This window comes from Oryctolagus cuniculus, chromosome 5 (genome assembly GCF_051225735.1).
Source record: "Oryctolagus cuniculus isolate XC-2025 breed Fujian yellow rabbit chromosome 5, ASM5122573v1, whole genome shotgun sequence".
NCBI lineage: Eukaryota > Metazoa > Chordata > Mammalia > Lagomorpha > Leporidae > Oryctolagus > Oryctolagus cuniculus.
The window spans coordinates 131,505,001-131,529,706 of record NC_142871.1 but is presented as its reverse complement, the minus strand read 5'-3'; the positions used below and the strand labels follow the sequence as shown (position 1 = coordinate 131,529,706).

At 41.0% G+C, this 24,706-nt stretch overlaps 1 protein-coding gene across 2 annotated transcripts in view; it reads left to right on the top strand.

Moving 5' to 3' along the window:
- ZFAND3 (zinc finger AN1-type containing 3) overlaps positions 1-24,706 on the top strand; it is a 330,833-nt gene that overhangs the window by 224,163 nt on the left and 81,964 nt on the right. For both annotated transcript variants that reach the window (XM_002714678.6, XM_070074120.2), the window contains exon 3: positions 23,921-24,103. In XM_002714678.6, the coding sequence (XP_002714724.1) occupies positions 23,921-24,103 (183 nt within the window). The remainder of the gene's footprint in view (positions 1-23,920; positions 24,104-24,706) is intronic.

Here is a 24,706-nt window from a genome sequence, read left to right as displayed (position 1 = left end):
GCAGCTTCACCCAGCTATGCTACAATGCCTGGCCCCAAGATAACATTTTCAATTTACATGATAGTCAATGGCTTAATGGCTTTACTAGAGAGTTCCAGCAGTAACAGCAACAAAGTCATAGTGCAGCAGGAAGATAGGCAAGGGCTTTAAACACTAAGCCAATGAAATGATGTTCCATTTCACTTATAAAGTCAATTTTAAAATAGTCAAAATTATTAATGCTATAGTAGTATATAATTCCTATCAATTTATTGGACAGATATTTAAAACAAAGTTTGACAAAGCACTCTTATTTGCAATAGAACTGATACACATGGGTATTTCTTTCCTGCTTCCCTTCATTCCTCTCCTCCTCTCCCACACTCTTTCCTTTTCCCACATGTAAGAGCAGATATGTGGCATTTGTTTTTCTTCGTCTGGCTTATTTCACCTAACATGATGTTCTCCAATTCCAACCATTTTGCTACAAATGACAGAATTTCAGTCTTTTTGATAGCTGTATAATACTCCATTGTGTATGTATATATATTTTTTCTTTGTCCATTCATCTGATGATGAATACCTTTCTTTGATCCATATTTTAGCTATTGTGAACAGTGCTCTAATAGCATGATATAGCAGGTATCTATTTGATAAAATAAGTTCATGGCTTTTGGGTGTATACCTAGGAGTTGCTAGATCGTATGGTTAGGTCTGCAAGAAATCTCCATGCTGTTTTCCACAGTGGCTGCACTGATTTATATTCCCACCAATGGTGTATAAAAATTGCTCTTTCTCCACACCCTCCTCACCAGCATTTGGATAATAGCATTCTGATAGGGTTGAGGTGTGATATCTTATTGTGGTTTTTGAAGATCAATATTGATTGTATGCCTGTGAATTTACTGTGCACAGCCCATAGTGCTACTCTGTGTAAGACCTGTGCCTTGATTATCCTCCTAAAATGCTGATACAAAGGCTCTTACAGTTACTTTGTTAGACAGGTTTCTTTGGGTATAAAGTGAGTAGCTTATTGAAAAGGCATGGAAGTCCACTAGCTGAGAAACTTAAACACATTAGCCACAATGGCTGCAAGTGAAAACCTTATTCAAGTGCTGAGAACTAACTTTGAAATAATTTGTTCAGATTTGATGTGAGGAGGTAGGAAAGGTCTTAGCTTTAGTTTACTCTTTATAGAAACTAAACATCTTACAGACTGTCATTATAGTGAAAACAGACATAGTATTCAGGAATAGAAAAAAGTAATCTACATTTGCCAATCTTCATTATTTAAGAAAAGGTGGAAATTTAACCTTTCTGTGTGTAAATCAAATTCAAATGTCTTTCTAGCTAGAATTGATGTTATTTTACCAGCCACTTCTTTGATCAAGTTAGTAGAACTTATGTTTAGTATAGTATTTCTGGTTACCTCATTGTGACCAAATTATCATTTGTAGGGGGCTAACCTGGATGGTCTGCAGGCTGCTTAACCCCACTTAATTAGGCCAGCATGTGTGTGACAGGCTACTGGTGTGAAGCTGTAGTTCTGCTTTGTGTAGAAAGGTCATTCACGCTTCTGCTAACTCACGTGTCTCTATTGGAATTGAATTTTACTTGCGAATCCACATTTAACTTTTCTCTGGTACTGTTTCTAATTGATTATTCTCATTATACAGTTAGCAAATTGTATCTTAAATTGAAAGTCCCTTTGTCTTCATTTACTGATAGCAGAGAAGCAGGTAAATTTTCATGGTCTTCCTAGAAGCCTTTTAGGGATTGCTCAATCAGAGGACATTTCTATAAATATTTTTTTACATTCTTCTAATGACACTTGACAAAACAATTAAAATTAATAGCTTAGATATGTAAATAAAACTTCATTTTAAAGGACACTTGTACTGTTTCAAAATGAGTTTTACTTTGCAAACGACTTAAAATGCTATGATTTTAAAAATACAACTTCTAATGAAAGAATACTGTCTAAATTGTGCAACAATTTTCTAACTTGTTGCCACAAGGGGCCTGAAAATTCTTTAAAACAAAGTTAGACTACTGCAGCAATGATTCCCTCAGAGATATATATATATATATATATATATATATATATATATATTTCCTGTGATGTTTAACATCCAATTTTGTCTTTTGTGTGGCTGAAATATGCTAAATTGTATATGTCAGTGTCTTTATTAGTGAGTTAGTCTCTTTCTGTTTTCTTTGAGTGAAGCTTTTACCTTTTCCACATCCACTGCAGCCCATGTGAGTAAAGGAGATGGTAAAATACATGAAGACATTGCAGGATAAGAAAAGAAAGTCCATTGTGGTTGGTTCAATAGATCCTTATAAATGTGCTTTATTGAAGGCTACCCAGTACATTATGATGGAATATGCCACCCTTCTCCTGAAAAAAAAAAATGTATTTATGTTTCTTTTTCAAGATGTAAGGACCATTTAATGAAGAACTGTAAAACCAGCAGAGAGAGCGCATCATGTGCTTGCTGAATTGTCTTTTTTTAATATTTATTTATTTATTTGAAAGAGTTACATACAGAATGAGAGACAAGAGGGGGCAGGGAGAGAAAGAGAGTTCTTTTGTCTGCTGGTTCACTCCCCAGTTGGCTGCGTCCATCCAAAGCCAGGAGCTTCTTCCTGGTCTCCCATGCGGGTGCAGGGGCCCAAGGATTTGGGCCATCTTCTACTGCTTTCCCAGGCCATAGCAGAGAGCTGGATCAGAAGTGGAGCAGTTGGGACTTGAACTGTAGCCCATATGGGATGCTGGCACTGCAGGTGGCAGCCTCACTGGCTACGCCACAGTGCTGGCCCCATGAATTGTCTTGAGAGTATATAGTATCCTTTTAAAAATTCTTGATCAAAGTAACTAAAACAAGATTACTTTTCTAGTGTGGTTTTAAATTTGGTATCAGATAAAACCAGAAAAAAAAAAAGACTAAGAATATTCCTTGTGGCTGGCGCCGCGGCTCACTAGGCTAATCCTCCGCCTTGCTGCACCGGCACACCGGGTTCTAGTCCCGGTCGGGGTGCTGGATTCTGTCCCGGTTGCCCCTCTTCCAGGCCAGCTCTCTGCTGTGGCCAGGGAGTGCAGTGGAGGATGGCCCAGGTGCTTGGGCCCTGCACCCCATGGGAGACCAGGATAAGTACCTGGCTCCTGCCTTCGAATAGGCGCGGTGCGCTGGCTGCAGCGCGCATGCCGCGGCGGCCATTGGAGGGTGAACCAATGGCAAAGGAAGACCTTTCTCTCTCTCTCTCTCACTCTCTCACTGTCCACTCTGCCTGTCAAAAAAAATAAATTACAAAAAGAATATTCCTTGTGAAAAGCTGATAATGGGCCTTCTACCAAAATGGAGACTTTATGAAAAACTATCATTTTTGAACTATCCACAAAATGGCATAGCTATACTACAGAATTATGGTTTGTTCATTGAGTGGTATTTGTTTTACATTTAAGATAATTTGTCAGTATCACTCCCTAAAAAGTTTTGAGGAAAATGTTAAAGAGGTGCAGATAGTCAACCTAGCATTTAAGATGCACATGTTGAAGTCCCTAAGTTTGAATCCAGGCTCCAGCTCCTGATTCTAGCTTCCTGCTAGTGCTGACCTGGAAGGCAGAAGTGATGGCTCTAGTAATTGGTTTCCTGGCTTCTGGCTTTGAACTCAGCCAATATGACCTTTGTGAGCATTGGGGGAGTGAACTAGTGGATAGGAATGCTCGCTCTCTCTTTTTCTATCTGCCTCTCAAGTAAATAAATGAATATGAAATATATTATATAATAATATATGAACTGTGTTTGACTTGTGAATTTAATGTTCAAACTGTATGTATATTGTAGTGTAAGGACTAAATTCACAGGACAGATCATAGTGTAGGATCTTGAATTCTTAAAGATAGACAACCGCAGGCCGGCGCCGTGGCTCACTAGGCTAATCCTCCGCCTTGCTGCACCGGCACACCGGGTTCTAGTCCTGGTCGGGGCGCCGGATTCTGTCCCGGTTGCCCCTCTTCCAGGCCAGCTCTCTGCTGTGGCCAGGGAGTGCAGTGGAGGATGGCCCAAGTGCTTGGGCCCTGCACCCCATGGGAGACCAGGAGAAGTACCTGGCTCCTGGCTTCAGATCAGTGCGATGCAGCGGCCATTGGAGGGTGAACCAATGGCAAAGGAAGACCTTTCTCTCTGTCTCTCTCTCTCTCACTGTCCACTCTGCCTGTCAAAAAGTTTAAAAAAAAAAAAAAAAGGAAACCAGTTTCTAATATTAATTTCACTTTATGTTTGCTCTCTAGGGGTTAGGCTGTCTTTCTTTCTACTACTTACTAGCTATATTGCTTAAGATAATAATGTATCTGTGAGCCCCTACTATGTCAAAATGAGAAAAAGCTACTAACCACAGTGTCCTTCCCTCCATAACGATCAACCCGTGAGCAAGTGGTAATCCTTGTGATTTGGCGTTACTCTGTCACATGTTACCTCTGTGTGCACCACCTCCTCAAGCAAGATTATGTGTCTTGAGAATCTTGAAAGAGAAGAGAGTGATAACAGTGGGGCCAGGGGTCAAAAGAGGATACTTTTTGGTTTTCGATGTGTACCATGGTGCAGATTTTAGCATTTTTATATGCTGAGGGTAAGGAGCCAACACTTGGTGGTTTGGCTTGACGTGGCCCTGTCTATTCAGTTATATAAATATTTTTCACAGAATTTGGCAGTCTTGGCCGGCACCGCGGCTCAACAGGCTAATCATCCGCCTGCAGCGCCGGAACCCCAGGTTCTCTTCCCAGTCAAGACGCCGGATTTTGTCCTGGTTGCTCCTCTTCCAGTCCAGCTCTCTGCTGTGGCCTGGAGGGCAGTGGAGGATGGCCCAAGTCCTTGGGCCTTGCACCCGCGTGGGAGACCAGGAGAAGCACTTGCCTCCTGGTTCGGATCAGCGTGGTGCGCTGGCTGCAGCGGCCATTGTGGGGTGAACCAATGGAAAAGGAAGACCTTTCTCTCTCTCTCTCTCTCTCTCTCTCTCTCTCTCTCACTGTCCACTCTGCCTGTCTGGATTAGAAGCAGATTGTGTCATTGATCCAGGTTTCTGGGGCTTATGGAATAAAAAACAGGGTTTCAAGGAAATTGAAGATTAACTCCAAATCTGCATCCTAAGAATTTGGGCTGGATAAGATAAAGGAAGTAAGACCAGCAAGAAGCTGATTATTTGGGGGAATGGAAAGAAAAGCAAGGATGGTTGCGAATAAAGGAAAGGAGTACAGATTATGGAAGGAAAATAGCTTGTGGTTGGAGAGTTTAAGACTTCTGAAATGAGTTGTTTGGAGTCCTAGACATCAGGTTATTCCTTGGGAATTGTTAGCTGAAGTGCACCGTGGATAAATGCCATTAGAAATGAGTCGAAGACCTTGTGACCTCTGTGTTGGGGGTGGTTGTCTGCATCATAAGGATGGAGGACAGCAGTTCCCATCTGTTGGGTTTATTTTGTCCTAAATGCTGATTTGTGGCTTACACATATTAACTCAACAGAAAGTCATATTGAACTGTAAATACAACTTCTCTAGCCCTGGAATTAGGTTATGTAAAGGAGAATATTTTCAAAGAAACAGTCCATTTTCTCAGGAATTTGAAACTGTTCGCCATGTATCTTAAGAAATAATTAAGGAATGTTAACTGGAAATTGGACAGTGTGAAGACAGCTGTATTATCAAAGAATATAGGTTACTTTGCCAATTTTTAAACTACCATTTTTGGGTTTAAAAATTTACCTGAACAGTCAGTAAAATGAGTCTTGTTTGCAAATTGTTTAAGTCTCACAAGATTTGTAACTCCAAATGAACCTTTGAGGTCACTAAGACCATGCTCAAGAAATTTTAAGATTTATTTTTTAGGGGCCAGTGCTGTGGCATAATGGGTTAAGCCTCTGCTTGTGGCACCAACATCCCATATGGGCACCTCTCAAATTTATTTTTTACTTATATGAAAGACAGAATAACAGAGATGGAGAGACAGAGATAGATCTTCCACCCATTGGTTCACTTCTCAAATAGTTCAAGGAGCTGGGGAGCCTAAAACTTCATCCTGGTCTCCGGCATGGGTGTCTGGTGCCCAAATTTTCGGGCCATCCTTCTCTGCTTTCCTGGTGCATTAGCAGGGAGCTGGAGAGGAAGCAGAGCAGCAGGAACTTGAACCGGCTCTCTAATATGGGATGCTGGCATCACAAGCGGCAGCCTAACCTGCTGTGCCACATTGCTAACCCAAAGAAACTTAGAATTTCATGATATTTCTTACTGGCTTCTAAGGTAAGTTTGCTGTCCCCTATAGGAACTGTAACTATTGGCAACCTTAAAAAAATTTTTTTTGTCCCATCCTTTTAAAAAGGAATAAATAGAAAGTGATGGAAAAAATTATTTAGCCGTTTGCTCTTGTACTTTATAATTTCATAAATTTTGCTTTATTTAAAAAAAAGTTGAGCACATAAACTCAGCCACATCACATGTATATCTAGGAGGTTGATGATTCAGAATGATTACCAGCAATCAGAATTGGAATTCATTTCACTATTGATCACTTTTTGCATGTATGTGTGATCAAATACAAATTTTGATGAATATTTCATAGATAATATAAACAACACAATCCAAGTAAATGTCCTCAATATGTGATCAGAGACACTGCATTCTTCATGGAGCATATTTCATTATTTTTAATCAGATTTGAAATTTCCCATTGTGATAAAACAGGTTTATTGTTGATTGCCTTACATCTGATAGATAGTTTTAAATAGTCAGAATTGAGAGGAAATTAAGTTTCTACACATCTTGATCCTGGTGAAATGTTGATTTCACATTGATCTTTGGGAGTTCACAAATGTGAGAAAGCTTTTCTTTCTTGGAGTTTTCTGACAATTTGATGCATGGGATTATAGAAATTTTGTGTATACATTAAAGTTGTCCTTTGGTAAATTACATCTGAGTTGAAGCATGTAAATCAAGAGCTCTAAAAGCTAAAGTGACTTTACTTGGGAAGGCATCATCACATATGACATCCTAGACCTTCCATTATGTTTGTTTACTTTGCAGTCTCATTTTCAAAATACATAGTCATAGCCAATGGATTTTTCTCTGAACTTCTTTTTAACAAAGAGTTCCGTCCGTTTGCTGTTCTAATTTTGCTTATTCAGGCCATACCTCATGGTTTCTTAGCAGCCAAGATGATACATGGCCAGGCATATTATGTACAACATTTATGGGATTGCATGTTTAACCTTTTTTTTTTTTTTTTTTTTTTTGACAGGCAGAGTGGACAGTGAGAGACAGAGACAGAGAGAAAGGTCTTCCTTTGCCATTGGTTCACCCTCCAATGGCCACTGCGGCCGGCGCGCTGCGGCCAGCACACCGCGCTGATCCGAAGGCAGGAGCCAGGTACTTCTCCTGGTCTCCCATAGGGTGCAGGCCCCAAGCACTTGGGCCATCCTCCACTGCACTCCCTGGCCACAGCAGAGAGCTGGCCTGGAAGAGGGGCAACCGGGACAGAATCCGGCGCCCCGACTGGGACTAGAACCCGGTGTGCTGGCGCCGCTAGGCGGAGGATTAGCCTGTTGAGCCACAGCGCCGGCGGCATGTTTAACCTTTGAAAGCCTTCAATGTAATCCTCAAAAAGGAAGAAGTGATATATTTTTATATACTCATATTCTGAATTTTCAATAATATTTATATTAACTACAGACAAAATACTAACCTTTGTTGCTTAATTAATATATGAAAGTCCCTCATTAATGTAATCCTATTACACTAAAAATTTTGCGTTTTCAATAATATAACCCATTATATAAGCAGTACTGAATCATTCGAGAATATAGCAAACACATACCACTAATCTTGAAAAAGTACAATCTGTCATACTTCATGTTCCATTTTATAGAAATAGTTCACGGTGGAAATTTCTAGAATGATAGTTTGTGGACCTTCTCCTCAGTGACACCATTATTAGCAAAGCATTTAAAGTCTCTGGAAATTGTCCTCACAGTAAATGAAGACATACTTATTCAAGAAAGTCTAGTAAATCTTGGTCAGAACAAGAGCCTGTAGAATTTGCGCTACAACTTGATACCATCCACATCTGAGTCTCCCATCAGCATGTTACTGAAAGTTGGCTCCAGTAAGTGCAGCTAAGAATACAGGGTTCTCGTTCTTCCCAAGTCTGATTCTTGGGATACAGTTTTCCTCCAGGAGAGACAGGCTGCCTACATCTCTTGTCTGCCTCCCACCCCAATTTGTAGAACCACTCTTTTGGACAGGTGTAGCCAAGAGGACCAGGGCTTTCTTCCCTGACCCAGATCCCCCTACTTCATAGATTAAAGACTGTGTTGCAGACAAAAGCAGATTCTAAATACTGGGCACCTGATTTACCCTTGCCCTAGGCTGTGTCTAAGGCAGAAGTTTTACACCAGGAAGGTCAAGCTAAATCGAATCAGAAATGCTTAGAGAAGCATACCACTGCCCTCACCCTTAGCTCCTGTGCAGTGGTTGTGCATTGACTGTGTATGGGCAAGTATGCATGGCTCTTTCTGAAAAGACTGACTTTATTTGAAACAAAATCCAGGAGACCAAAGGCATTGTTGAAAACAGTGGAGCAATTATGAGTCACAAGGTAGTCCTATGATATTAGTAGTACACTCACCAGAAATTTAACAGACCGAGGAACAAGAAAGCCAAAAAGAGCTCTCCTGGGATCATGTCCATCCGTTGGAGTCTTTATGGCTGTGTGCATGCACTAGGCTGGTTGTACCCACTCAGGATGAACCAGAGCAGTCTTGAAAGTATTCTCCAAGCCACATGCTGATCTATTTATCAGAACATGGAAATCTTAATGATTCAAGGAGCCTTAAGCACAATCTATAAATACTGACTGAACAAAAACCTACTGTGACCAGGGGGAGTCCTGGGAAGGCAGGCTTACAGAAAATGAATTCACATTCATCCCTGGTGGTGTACAAGACTGTGCAAATGCCCAGTGCTATTCCCTTCTGGTAGTAATTTTCTTAGAGAAAACTTCCAACCCTTTGTTTCTACCTGTGAATGCAGGACAAAGTCATACAACTCGCAGTCTCCAAATCACACAATTGGAACAGTAAAGAGTGAAACTTTAAGGGCTAAGGAGGCTTAAGCACAACCTTTGACCAATAAGTGGTTAAGTGGACCCAGGGACAACCCCAAGGAAGGCAATCTAAAAGATAAAAATAAAAAACTGTGAGCAGAAACATCAGAGGCTGCACAAAGCAGGGTAGGTAGACTTCACAAAGTTAGTCCAGCTAAGACACTAAACACGTAACACCAAAAGCCAGAGTAGGGGCAGAGGGAGAGGGTAAGGAACCAGAGTTAGTACTGTATATTCTTATTATCCAAAAGGTCTTTATTTCAACAAAAAGCTATGTCAGGAAAATAAACTGAAAAGTGTGACCCATTTATGAGAGCAAAAAGTAGACAGACATTGCCTTTAAAGAGGCCCAGATGTTGGACTTTGAACAAGACTTCAAATTATAAATTTTTTTGATTACTCATTCAAGAAGCAGAACTACAGAGAGAGGGAGAGACAGAGAGAGGTCTTCCATCTGCTGGTTCACTCCCCAGATGGTATGGCCTGGGAAAGCAGTAGAAGGTGGTCCAAGTACATGCTCCAGTGCACCTGCATAGGAGACCTGGAGGAAGCTCCTGGCTCCTGGCTTCAGATCAACCCAGCTCCAGCCACTGTGGCCATCTGGGGAATGAACCAACACATGGGAGACCTTTCTTTCTCTTTCTCTCTTTCTCTTTCTCTTTCTCTTTCTCTTTCTCTTTCTCTTTCTCTTTCTCTTTCTCTCTCTCTCCCTCTCTCTGTCTGTAACTCTGCCTCTCAAATTTTTAAAAGTTATATAATTGTAAATAAATGTAAAGGAAATTATTATAATGACTGATCAAATAGAGACTATCAACAGAGATTATGACAATGAACTAGATAGAGAAACTTAAGCTGCAGTAGAAAACAAACCTTAACATGTAAATTTTAAATATATGAATGTATTTTCATAGTTACCTTTTTCTCTCTTGGATTTTTTTCTACATTTAGTTTTGCTTATCCATATCACACTAAGCTGCTTCATAACTTGTAGAAATATAACCTGGTTCTTAGTGAGGAGCAGTATGTAAACTCCAGTTGTGGGATATCCTGCTAACCCAACATACTCTCTCTCCTTGAGCTACTCAGTCTTTTAGTGAATGCAGAATAGGTATCCCATTCCCATTTCTAGCTTAGAAGCTCTTAAAGTTTTATAAGGTATAATGGGTAAACAGACATAATGTAAAATACCAGTAAACTTGTAGAAAATGTTGTTATTGTTATCCAAATGATAACCAATCCTAGCTCTTCTGTTGTGGTCTTTCTGATGCCTGACCCAAGTTAGCTCTCTGGGGTTCAGTGAATAGAATTTCTGGCAAGGATATAAAAATTGAGTGCAACTCACCTTCCTGGATATCAGAAAACACTGTGTGTGTGTGTGTGTGTGTGTGTGTGTGTGTATTTTTAAATGATATTCTCAATTCGTGTTTTTCAGATCAAATGTGTAATATGCTGAACTGGATTAAAAGTGATTAATATATTCCGGTCAATTAGAGGACAAGCATAGCTGTAATGCAGTAATAAATTATAAAAATGACTTGAATGTCTTTTTCTGCTCTGTGTCTGGTCTCATGCATGAATTTTGTCATTTTCTTAAATAAATATAAAAACTTGTTTTCCTGTAATTTTCCAATATAAGTATGTTGCAATTATACACATCTAAATTAAAAACTTACAGGTTGATAATCAGATTTTTGGTTTTAAGAGAAGTGTGAGGATGCTTGTATAACAAGCATTTTAACCACCAGTGTGTTATCAGTTTAGAGGTATATGCTTAAAGACTTTTTGATAAAAATTTTTCCATGAGGGCAAGCGCTTTAGCACAGTGAACTAAGCTGCCACCTGCAACTTTAGCATTCCATATTTTAGCACTGCTCCACTTTGGATCCAACTCCTTGCTAATGTGCCTGAGAAAGTAGTGTAAGATGGCCCAAGTGCTTGGACTCCTACAGCCCCTACAGGAGACCCAGCTGGAGCTCCAGGCTCCTAGCTTTGGCTGGAATCAGCCCCAGCTGTTGGGGCCATTCCATTTGGGGAGCCATCCATCTCTCTTTTTCACTCTTTCTCACTCATAAATGAATAAATAAAGCTTAAAAAGTTTTCTGCCGTGGTCTAGATGTCATCAGTAACAGTTGATGGAAAGGCATCAGCTGACAGGTAACAGGCACATGGGCTTTAATGTAGTTAAAGGAAACTTTTCCATGCCCAGAGTAGGGGACATAGTGAAATATCTGTTGGTCCTACAAAGGGCACATACATAGCCGCTGCTGCTAACTACTTAGTTGCTTATTTGGATCCTTTTAAAAGTCCCCATATGTGGCTGGCGCTGAGGCTCACTTGGCTAATCCTCCGCCTGTGGTGCCAGCACACCGGGTTCTAGTCCCTATTGGGGCACGGGAATCTGTCCCAGTTGCTCCTCTGCCAGTCCGGCTCTCTGCTGTGGCCTGGGAGGGCAGTGGAGCCCAAGTGCTTGGGCCCTGCACCCGCGTGGGAGACCAGGAGGAAGCACCTGGCTCCTGATTTCGGATCGGCACAGTGCACCGGCCGTAGCAGCCATTTAGGGGGTGAACCAATGGAAAAAGGAAGACCTTTCTCTCTGTCTCTCTCTCTCTTAGTGTCTAATTCTGCCTGTCAAAAAAAAAAAAAAAAAAAAAAAGGCTCCCATGTGGGACAGGCATTAGTGCTGTGGGCTAAGCCACTGCTTGGGACACCCACGTCCCGTATTGGGGTGCCTGAGATTCGGGTCCTCCCTCCACGTACCATCCAGCTTCCTACTAATGTGCCTGAGAAACAGCAGATGATGACCCAAGTACTTATGTTCCTGCCAACTACGTGGGAGACTTGCATGGAGTTCCTGACTGCTGGCTTTGGCCTGGCCCCAGCCCTGCTTATTGTGGGTATTTGGGATGTGAATCAGTGATGGGAAGATCTTTTTTTTTTTTTTTTTCCTCTCTGTCATTCTGCTTTACAAAAGGAAAAAAGCAACTCACCTTTGTCATTCTGCGGAGGGTGGGGCTGTATAGGTTGTGTGTCCTCTCCCAGCTGTTCTGGAGACCAACCAAGTGGTTGTGCTGCCTGTTCACCAAGTGCTGAGTAGCTAACAACCTCAGCTTATTCCTGAATGTTTATTGCAAAGCTGAATTAATCAGACTGATTTCTCTGACTGCAGATCCTTAATTCTTTCTTTTCTGGGAGTGACTTTCCCTTTGTATGACCTTAATAGTATTATCTGTGAGGAGTTATGTGGAAGGGTATGAACTGGTTATACATGAGCCAAAAATGGAAGTTAGAGTGGGCTGCACTCCATTCCTTCTTGGGAATCCATGCATGGGGAGGAGGAGTTCCAGGACAAGCAGTTCTTCAAGGATTACCCAGCTGGTCTGATTCCTCTGTTCTTTTGTAGCTCATTCTGTCCATTGCTGTATTGAATACCCTATGAATAGAAGTAGCTCCACTAGAGAGTTCTGTCACCCTGTAGCCTGTTAATGACACATTTTGCTTCCTTCTGTATGCTAAAGGCAGAGGTGATAACATGCAATGCAGCCTTTTGATTGCAATCAAAGAGAAAATACCGCCTAGCCTGTTGGTTTATTAATTTTTTATGAACGGGCCCATGACTTTTTATTTGATACAGACATACAGATACTTTAAAACGTGTGAACTTCAAATGAATCTTACTAGTGAAAGCTGAAGCAAATGTACCGTTTTAATTGGGTTTGGGAAGACTGTACAAGAGAAATTGTTTATAAAATGGTATGCTCTTAAATGGTGAGATTCACCCTAGGCCTCCAGGAAAAAGATAGCCTGGGGCAGGGTCTGTAAAGATATTCATATAGAATAGAAGTCTCCCAAAAGTCTCTCCATCTGGTGTTTTAAATTTTTTTTTTTAAGAGAGGAACAAAAAGTGCTTCTGGCATGAGTTAGAAGATTTTGAATTGTCACCTAGTCCTTTTCAGAGTCAATAGACCTTTATAGTAATTTGTCTTTAGCAAATAACATTAGTCTCAGATGTTTCAATATCATTTTAGATGTAAATGTCCTAAAAGCAAGGCACATCAAAAAGAGCATTACTGTATGAACTGCTTCCAGCTGGTGGGTCATGTCCTGCTTCATACTTAGTTGGCTTGAAGCTCAAACTAGCTGGAGTGTGACTGATATTTAGTTTATTTGCTTTTTGCATTTGAAGTAGAAGTAAAATTGAAATTGGACAAGACCCCCTAAAATTTACCCTGAAATGTGGCCCCTTAAAGTTCCCTAGAAATGCTATCCGGGGTGCCACATGTGCTACCAGAATTTGGGGTGCCTTACGATTCCACCATGGGCTTATTAATAAATCCCCGATATTAATAAGCCCAAGAGGGTTCTTGCCTAATATTAAGAGAATATTAAATACCAGCACAGATAAACGAGGCAGCATGGTACGTTCTAAGCTTTTATTTAGTAAGAAAGATGCATAAGAGAGTGAGAGCTTTTTTTAAGAGAGAGAAGTGAATGGGGATTCATACCGAGCACCAGGAACCAGCCACGTGGATGAGCATCTTGGCCAGGAAGCCTAGAGCACATGGCCCGAAGGCCATGTGCCCTGGAGGTGCAGGGCTACAGCCACTCCCTTCCTAGCAAGAGGCCAGGGAAAAAGAGCATGGCGCCATTGGTTCACCCTCCAATGGCCACTGTGGCCGGCACATCGCGCTTATCCGAAGGCAGGAGCCAGGTGTTTCTCCTGGTCTCCCATGCGGGTGCAGGGCCCAAGCACTTGGGCCATCCTCCACTGCCTTCCTGGGCCACAGCAGAGAGCTGGCCTGGAAGAGGGGCAACTGGGAAAGAATCCGGCGCCCCGACCGGGACTAGAACCCAGTGTGCCGGCGCTGCAAGGCGGAGGATTAGCCTATTGAGCCATGGCGCTGGCCAAGATTATTTCTGATTCTGTGTTGTTCAGTAATCACGGCTGAGAAAATCAGACTTGGGCTAATGCACTGGTCTAGTGTTAGGAAATTATTATAGTGGCCATCTGCTTGAGACCTGACTTCTTTCAAATCCAGTCTGATTTCTTTGAGATCCTTGTGGTCTGTGATACGTTTTAGGATATAATACTTATGTTCTGTAAATGATGGGGAAAATTTGTTTGCATATAATTGTATGTGATTAAATAAGATTACTCGGGATTATGTACAGAATTTTCTATGCACACATGTTACTTACCTCAGATTATGTTGTTGTGAAGATGGTCTGAAGATGGGTGGTGTGTGGTCCTGATATGGGTGGTGAGGCTGAGAACTGAGTGGAAGTGGGAGTTTCAACAGCAGGCTTATCTTAGTCAAGAACTACCCTGTGGATAGTGGAAAGCAAGGGCAAAGAGAGCCAAATTGCAGGAGTGGCTGTGGGCTGCAGCAGGGACACAGCTATCCACCTCAGTCCTCCTGCCCCTGAAAGGGAAGTGCAGGTGGGAATGACTTTTTGTGTCTTTTACTACTAGTACATAATGAAGCACTGATATCACAAAGATTGTGGATATAGTTTTAAAAACAAGGATACTATAAAGGAGGTAACTTGATATTTTTGTAGTTTTTTCACAAATGTTCTTCTAATTCTTTATTGTCACTGAAGTCTTGATGGGTCATTTGAAGCTGTAGGTGTGGAGTGAAATAATCTCACAAGCTCCAGCATCTCAAGCAGTTAGGTGCATGCCGCATTCATGCCATTTTTGTGATTTGTGAATGCCATTAAGGATTGGTTTAGGGGAGGTGTCTAGATGGTACCAAGGGTCAGCTGTGAACAGATAGCGACAGCTTTTTGGTTTGTTTTTGAGTTTTAACTTGCCTAGTTTAGTCAGCTTTGCCTAATTTTCTCCAAAGTATGCCTCGCTATGTTGGTAATTTTGGTGATTGACCTGTGTATATGTATGCTTGTCATCAAATGCACGTTTTGTTGGAAATAGGTTAATGTCACAATATTCAGAAAGTTTCTGTGTTTTCAGTTTCTAAAAAATTGACACTTTTGGTTAGACTGAACTGAGGTAAATGGGTCTCTTGAGCATGTTATTGCAGTACTAATAAATTGTTAGGTATTTGCAGTAAAGTTAACATGTTAATTTATGCCCTGTAAATGAATATGAGACACTATTGCTGGGAAAACTGTATAGTGCGCATAATAATTGCTGCATAAGAAACAAGCCTTACTCCAAATAACTTTTTTTGCTAGTTCATACTTCTGAGCAGTCTGCTCCGTAGCTGCAGAGAATCTAGGGACTGTAGAATTTTAGTGATAAACCAGATTATAAAACAAACATGATTACAGATAGGAGTAAGCTTTGTCAGTTTCATATGTTCTCTTTTTTACTACTTTTGAAAAAAGCATTTGAGGATGTGCTTTTGAGTATCAATCTAATATTATCTGTATTCTCAGATACAAGTTTGCAGTTTTGTGGACTGAGTCTAAACAAACAGAAGATGACTTCGGAGACCTTTTTTTTTTTTTTTTTTTTCTGCCAGGCAGAGTTAGAGAGAGACAGAGAGTTAGAGACAGAGAGAGACAGAGAGAAAGGTCTTCCTTCCGTTGGTTCACTCCCCAAATGGTCGCTATGGCCGGCACTCGTCGATCCAAAGCCAGGAGCCAGGTACTTCCTCCCGGTCTCCCATGTGGGTGCAGGGACCCAAGCACTTGGGCCATCCTCCACTGCCCTCCCGGGCCACAGCAGAGAGCTGGACTGGAAGAAGAGCAACCGGGACTAGTATCCAGCGCCCCAACCAGGACTACAACCCGGGGTGCCAGCACTGCAGGTTGAGGATTAGCCAAGTGAGCCACGATGCTAGTGTTCAGAGACCTTTTGAGTCCCATCAAGACCAGATACTACCCATGATGAGTAGTATGGAAGTTTTTTTATTTGTGCAGGGACAATTTGTAAATCCAGATACCTCGTTGACAAGGTTGCCTACTGTTTTCTATAGTATGTAAATGCACCCTTACTTCCTATAAAGAAATTTAAAATTTATTGCCTAAGAGAACAATATTCTTAAGGCTTATTTGTTCACTAGTATCCAATAAGTTAAATTCAGCAAGTCTATATTGTATGCTGTGTGGCAGGGTAAGCAGTGAATAAGACTCATTCAACAAATAGTACTTCCTATGGATAGTCTTAAGGACTTCCACAAGGAAGCAGGGTTTATACTTTAGAGATGAGTAGGAGTTATCAAAGGGAATACTAGGATAAAGTCTCCTATGTGCCATCATCTAAGTACTCCAGGTAGAGAAAGAGCTTGGCGGTTTGAGAAATGAGAAAGACCTGAGAAAGAGAGAGAGAGTAGAGAGGAAGAGCAGTGGTTTAGGATGTTACTGAAGAGGTAGCCAGATGCCAGTTCCTGAAGGAACTTCTCACTACTAAGCCATGTTTAGGATTTATGATCATCATGGTGTTAGGGCAGTGAGGCCATTGAAGGACTAAGGCAGGGAAATTACATTACCAGTCACTTGTAATGTGACTTGTGGGAACGTAGAATTGAAATCTGTGATATAAGGTCAGGTAGGGTTTAGAGATCAGGAATGTGGGTACTGGCAGAGTGTTCCCTGTGGGCTGCAAGCTCATGTATTTTAGCAAACTGGGAGGCAGCTGCCTCAGAGGTGCATACTGTAGGGAAGAGAACAAGACATTAGAGTCAGACTGACCTGGTTTTCAATCAAACCCACCCGTCTAGCACTTGTTAGGAGGGGCAGGTTACCCAACCTTGCTGTGTCCCACTGCCCTCTGCTGAAATGTGGAGAAGACACGTCAGCCACCCAGTTTATTTTGAGGATGAAATGAGAAAAGAAGTGTAAAGCCCTTGGTAGAATGCCTGGCTCATAGTAGGTACTTAACGCTTAGTTCCTTTTTCATTTCCTATTTAATTTTCTTTATACCCAGCTTTAGTGTCTGTAATAGTAATGAGGTAGAAACCTTATTAGTGAGCCAGTTAGTCTTAATAGGTGAGTTGGAACAAGTGTGGTTGAATTTCTCATCTTCATGTATTGATTATGAAAATAGAGATTCTTGAGTACTGAGCACTTCATCTTTTAGAAATACTAACCCACATGACTGCCCTTATAGACATACAAAGTAGTTTGTGACAGATTTAAAATAATAGTTAATAAATACTTTCATATGTAATCCAGTGATGGATTTCTACAGGAAAACATGTGGCCATTTATTCATCCATTTAACATTTACTAAGCCCCATTTTAGTCCTAGGTCCTAGATAATGTGGGAAACTGACAGGTGAACAGATAATTAATTCTTATATACCATAGATAGTATCATGCTGTGGTAAATCACAAGGTGTGCCAAGAGAATTGGACCATGTGTCCAGGCCCCACTTCTGGTTCAAACTTCCTGCTAATGTACACCTCTAGTTGATAATTAGGTAAACTACAAATATCTTGACTACTGTCCGCTCTTGAGTAGTAATCCCATTACAATTCAAACATTTTTACTCAGGTTTTATAAGTAGCAGTTCATATAAACCTCTGACAGACTCTTACAGCATTATTCAAGGGCAAGTGTGCGTCTCTGATTGTACCATTAACTCCACCTGTAAAGATAGGAGAGTAAGATGAAGAGAAGACAGAACACAGACTCCAGCCAGAGCAGGTTTATTTAGAGAATAAACCTGAAAAGAGCGAGCCACCTGCAAACTCAGCAGAGAGCATGCCTTTTCACACCAACTAGTGGCTTATGTAGCTTGAAGTAAGTTGAGAGGGCTTGGAAGGCTCTGGGCCAAGGCTGAGCTGTTGAGGTAATGGGGAGAGAGAGCTAAGGCTAGCCACTGATCCATCAAGTCCATCAAGATAGTGTTGTGGCCAGTGGTCAAGGCAGGGCAGGAATGCAGCTCTGGAGTGGTGTCCCCCCCCCCCCCCCAGTCATGAAGGTAAGAGGCCAAAATGGACTGAGGCTTTTGTCCTTGCTCCATCACCACCAATTTGTACAAATAGGTAATCCTGCTTGTTTCTCATTATAGGGATGGATAAGCTTGAAGATGACTGCTTTTCTCAATTATATGAACATTGTACACTAAAAAGTGTGCAGTCCTTCCCTGTATCTCTGTTAGATGAAGCAGCTGGTTCTAGAGCATTCATCTGCACTGCTTTTGAGTGTAGCATGATGGGAGGTAGTAGCTCTGTCTTGTATTTTGCTTTACTTCTTTGCATGTGAATCTGCTCAACTTCATCTTTACAGTAGACTTCTGGGGTTTGCTTTCTCTCTCCCACCTCCCTAAAGTTGCATGACTCAGAAAGGCACAAGAGAGTAAGGGATATGATGCAAAATATCTAGTGGCCCTTTCTCCAAACAAGAAAATACCTTTTGTTTTTAAGTACTATCATTTGTTGAGTACCCATGTGCCATATACTTTATGTATATTTTCTTACTTAATCCAGGTTATCCTGAGAGGAATGAATAATTATCTCCCTTTGTTTTAAAAACTGGGCTCTGAAAAATAAGTATTTTTAGCCATTTGCCACTTAATAGCAAAGTTAGGATTTGACTTTAGGTCTATCTGTAAAATTCTTTGTATTGTATAAACTGCTCACTTTTGCATCATAGTTAGAAAATTCTTAGGACTAATTCTAAATTTGTGAGTTTCTTAACTTTCTAGCTTCTTTGCAGCTTTCTTTGTAAAGTGAGGGCATTAAGCTGAATCTTTTTCTTTTTTAAAAATTTTCTTATTTATTTGAAAGGCACAGTTACAGAGAGGCAGGGAGAGGGAGGCTGTGTGTGTGTGTCTTAAATCCACTGGTTCACTCCCCAGATGGCCACAACGGCCCGAGCTGCACCGATCCGAAGCCAGGAGCCAGGAGCTTCTTCCAGGACTCCCACATGGGTGCAGGGGCCCAAGGACGTGGCCATGTTCTGCTGCTTTCCCAGGCCATAGCAGAGAGCTGGATCAGAAGTGGAGCAGCTGGGACTTGAACTGGCACTCATATGGGATGCCGGCACTGCAGGCGGCAGCTCTACCTACTACCCCACAGTGCCAGCCCCTGAGCAGAATCTTTAAATTCACTCTTAGGAGTCAAACTCTGTGATTCTTTGGTTCTTATTTTCATTCAAGCAGAGAATATTTAGAGCTTGGGAGCTGCCAGTTTGGTTTACAGTGAATACCGTTAGTCTGATGATGTTTTGACACCATCACTCTGTGGAGATGTAGAAGAGGCATAAATGGGAGCCTGGGTTAAAAGAGGGTACATCATGTCAACTGCTGATTCACAAAAGAAAACCTGAAAAAAAAAATTCCCTGGCAGCTGAGGAGCATAACAGACATGCGCTGAGTGGAACTGGGTAATTGTCTTTCAGACATCAACATCATTTAACTTCAAAAGGTTACTGTGCCTGAGTGAGTTTCTGTGTGTCTGTCTCAAGACATTGGGGATTGTGCTTGATGATAGAATGATGACTTGGTTTCACTTCTTTTAGGTTACTGGAAGGACACAGTGATTACCAACATAGACAAGCTGATGAGATGAGATGACATGGCTTAAAAACATGGTAGTAGCATTGTAATGTCTTCATTCCATTCATATAGTACCTTTGTCTTGAAGGTGCTTTATTAATAATAACATTGAGAAAATAAGCCATTTTAAAATGTCAAAAATTGGAGAGTAAGAAAAATGGCTAGGAGAAAATCCACAGAAAGGAAGTAGTGGGACCTAGTGATCACTGCTCAGAGCAGCAAGGTAGTGACTCCCACTGAATTCAGTGTACTCACTAGTGGTGCTGGGAATGGGTTTAGTGCTCGCCATTCTGCATCCTGCGGCTGTGACAGTAAAGATGATGGGCTTTGCTGTCAAATGGACCCGTCCCTGATGCTCCTAGCTGTTGGATTGACACAAATTACCTAAATATTCTTGACCTCAGTTTTTGTTTTTAAATCATTGAGATGGTATTATTTATACTTGCTCTGTTAGGATTTTCCTGAGCATTAACATAAGTGAATTGTAGAAATAAATAGTTCAATGCCAGGCACATGTAAATGCATCATAAACGCTAGCAATTCGTATGCTCTGAATGTGTCAAACTGCAGTGATTGGGATGCAGTTATAGGTGTTAGCAGCAGTATCTCTGTGGTTCAAAAAATGAAGCTTCTGGAATGGTAAGAATCTGCATTTACTTTCGTTACTTGATTTAGTAAAATATAATCTGTACTTCACAGAGTAGCATTAGAATTCTAAAATGAAAATACAGCGACTATAGATAATAATCATTCTTTGTATATTGACCACCAGCTGAAGAAATAAAAAGTCACAGAATTGAAATAAAGAACCATGTTCTTCTCCTTATCCCTGGCCCCCAGGAGATAAGCACTGTCCTGGATTTGATGTATCATTTCCTTTTATGTCTTTCTCTTATAATTATTGTTTACCTATCAATTATTTTTACATATTTTGAATTTTTATATACATATTATTATATATTCTTCTGTAATTTGCTTTTCTCTATATTGTTGCTGAGATTTTTCTGTTATACTTACAGCTTTATTCGTGTATTTTAACTTCTATGTAGAATGTGATGTTTTATGAATGAATATACCATTTTACTTTGTTTTCTGCTAACAAATGATTACCTGTCTCCATTTTTTTAAAATTATTTATTTATTTGAAAAGCAGAGTTAACAGAAAGACAGGGGAAGAGAGAGAGGTCTTCCTTCCACTGGTTCACTCCCCATTTAGCTGCAATGACTGGAGCTGTGCCAATCCAAAGGCAGGAACCAGGAGCTTCTTCCGGGTCTCCCACACAGGTGCACGGGCCCAAGGATTTGGGCCATCTGTCACTGCTTTCTCAGGCCATTAGCAAGAGAGCTGGATAGGAAGTAGAGCAGTCAGGACTTCAACCAACACCCATATGGGATGCTGGCACTATAGGCAGTGGCTTTACCTGCTATGCCACAGTGCTGGCCCCGTATCTCTAAACATTTCTTTGTGCCTCTCACTGCCACACCTCCTCCCTCAGCCTAAGAAGTAATTAATAACCTGCATTTTGTTAATATTTGGGGATTTAAAATGGTTTAAATATCCTTATCCTTAAACAATATATTTGAGGGGCCACTGTCTGCAGCACCAGTATCCCATGTGTGCACTGGTTCGAGTCCCAGCTGCTCTACTTCCTAACCAGCTCCCTGCTAATGTGCCTGGGAAAGCAGCAGAAGATGGCCCAAGTCCTTGGGCCCCTGCACCTGAGTGGGAGACCCAGAAGAAGCTCCTGGCTTTGGATCGGCTCAGCTCCGTCTGTTGCAGCCGTTTGGGGAGTTTACCAGTAGATGGAAGACCTCTCTCTCTGACTCTCCCTTTCCTTCTCCCTCTCTTTAACTCTGTCTTTCAAATAAATAAATAAATCTTTAAAAAAAAAAAAAAAAAGGCGTGTAGTTAACATCCTCTTCTATGTCTTCTTGAACATGTGAGTTGAGTTTCTCACAAACATACCTAGGGATGAAATAACAGGGGTGTAGGTAATGCATGTGCAAGTTTTTCTGGATATTTATATGTTACTTAATTATAGTTTGCTGAAAGACATAATTTTTTTATTTTTAATTTGACCCAAAAGTATAGAACTTTTGGTTGCTGATTTCTACCTTAATTGCTCTTTGGTCACGTCACATTCTTGGTATCGTATGAAGATTTTTGTGTTTGTTGAGCCTGTTGCTGTATATCCTAACATAAGTGGCCAAAGTTCAGCGAAGTGTTAGTTTTCTAAGTATTCCACATGGGCTTGAAAATGTATTTTCTAACTATTGGACATTGGGGTCTATGTGTGCTTATAAATCTCTAATTTTGCTGAATGTTTTGTTTGAGACAGTTATACAAGTATCCTTTATCCAAAATGCTTTGACCAGAAGTGTTCAGATTTCAGTGTTTTTCCAATCTTGGAATGTTTGGGGTCCAGCCCTGTGGCATAGTAAGCTAGGCCTCCATCTGCGGCATTGGCATCCCATATGGGTGGCCGTTCATGTCCTGGCTGTTCATCTTCTGATCCAGCTCCATGCTTATGGCCTGGGAAAGCAGTGAAAGATGGCCCAAGTGCTTGAGCCCCTGCCCCCTGGTAGGAGACCTGGAAGAAGCTCCTGGCTCCTGGCTTTGGCCATTTGGGGAGTGAACCACCAGATGGAAGACCTCTCTCTCTGTTTCTGTCTCCCTCTCCCTGTCTGTAACTATCCCTCAAATAAATAAATATTTTTAAATATTAAAAAATAATAGAAGGAATTGTTGCATAGACTCCCCCAGCTGAACATCCATAATCTAAAAAACCCAAATGCAAAAAAATTTAAAGTGCTGGACATGGCACTTTAGTGGAGAATTGCACACCTGACTTCACTGACAAGTTACAGTAAAAATGCTGGCACACTAAAAATAATATTTAACACATGAAGCATGAATTTAGTGTTTATACTTGGTCCTGTCCCCAAAATCTCTCATTGTGTGTATATATGCAAATATGCCAAAGTACAAAAACACCTGAAATCTAAAGTACTTTTTGTCCCAAATATTTTGGATAAAGAGTATTCAGTTTGCATTATGTAATAATCCTCTGTATCTTTGGTAATACTTTTTAACCTTAAAGTCTATATATCTGATAACATATATCAGCTAACTGGCTTCAGCTATGCTGGCTCTCCATTTATATTTGCCTGCTACATTTTAAAATATACTTTTGTGTATTTTAAATATTCTGTGTCCTCATGTTTATACTTTTAGTATAATGTTAGTGAATTGAATGTAGCCTGGGCTTTAGTCTGAGTTTTCTGCTTTTTTTGGTTTAGTCTGTTTACATTCACTACCACTTTTGATATATTTATGCTTATTTCTACATTTTACTATGTGTTTTTTGTTCATCCTCCTTTTTTCTGTCCTCTGTTGGTTTGAAAAGCTTTGCTTTGTTTCTTTTTTCCTTCTACTGGTTACTCTTAAAATTTTTTACATGCCTCTTTGATTTTGCAAAGTTGAACATTAAAATCAGAATGTGATTTTATTCTATTCATCTGAACAATTAAAGACCTTAGAAAACTAACTCTAGTTGCTCCTACCAATGTCTGTCTGTCTTAAAGATTTATTTGTTTTTTTGAAAGTCAGTGATGCAGAGCAAGAGGCAAAGAGATCTTCCATCTGCTGGTTCACTTGTCAGATGGCTACAGCAGCCAGGGCTGGAAGCTAGGAGCTTCATCCAGGTCTCCCAAACACTTGGGCCATCTTCCAGTGCTTTTCCCAGGCCATTAGCAAAGAGCCAGATTGGAAGTTGGGCAGCTGAGACTTGAACCAGTGGCCACATAGAATACCAGCATCACAGGAGGCAGCTTTACCTGCTGTACCACAGCACCAGCCCCTGTGTGTGTTTTTGACCAGCGTTTTATTTCCATTTTTATTAAAGATTTATTTATTCTATTTATAAGGCAGAGTGACAGAGACAGAGGGAGAGACAGAACGAGATCATCCATCCTCTGGTTCGTTCCCCAAATAACTGCAATGGCTTAGGCTGTGCCAGGCTGAAGCCAGGAACTTAAAAGTCCTCTGGGGTCTCTTACATGGGCAGTAGGTACCCAAGTACTTGGGCCATCATCTGCTGCATCCAGGTGCGTCTTCAGGAAGCTGGATTGGAAGCACAAAGCAACTGGGACTTGAACCAGGCACTTGATATGGATACATTTCCATTTTGTTTTATGACCCAAGTTAGTCTTTATTATTGCTGTTGTATTTAATTTCTATACTAATTTATATTGTTTTCTGATACTCACAAGAGATTATGAACTCCTTATATTTAAACTGGTTTTCTCATTCTTCTTTAGATTTTCAAAAGAAACAACCAGATGATGATTCCGCTCCAAGTACAAGTAACAGCCAATCAGATTTGTTTCCTGAAGAGACCACCAGTGACAACAACAATACCTCGATAACCACACCAACTCTTAGTCCCAGCCAGCAGCCGCTTCCGACAGAACTGAATGTACCTTCACCGAATAAAGAGGAATGTAAGTGCCCAGATTCTGAGAGGTGGTAGCAGGAGCAACCTAGGAACTGTGTCGTGAGTTTCTTGTTACTGTCTAATCCTAGAAAACAACCACAGTTCTTAGACGTGTCCCCAGACACAACAAGTTCAAGAAGTTTTAGCCATTATGTAGAGTTTAAGGTCTTCTTTAGGGATAGCTTTTTATATTAACTGTCAAGGTTCACGAGGTTTTTGAATCAGCTAGGGCAGTGGCTCTCACCCTGGCTGCACATTGGAATTCACTTGGGATTGTAGAATAATTTTGAACTTCAGCACTGTTCTCTGATTCCAATTTAATTGGTCTGGAGGGAGGCCCAGGAATCTGTTCTTTTTAACTCTGTGGAGTATCAGTCCCTTTCTAAGGAGCTTCATTGTGATGTAGAAGCCTAGACTTGAAACCCTTACCCCTACCTACCTGGAAATTGACTCTTTCTTCTAAGTATTTCGCTGAGATGATAACACTGTGTAGTTCATGGCATAGGCTGTTTGAAAGGGGGTGGAGATGGTTTCTGTTATAGTCTTTAGTGATAGAATCCTGTAATGTGTGTGATAGGGAAGTCCCTTGTCTGCTTAACCTTTAGACTAG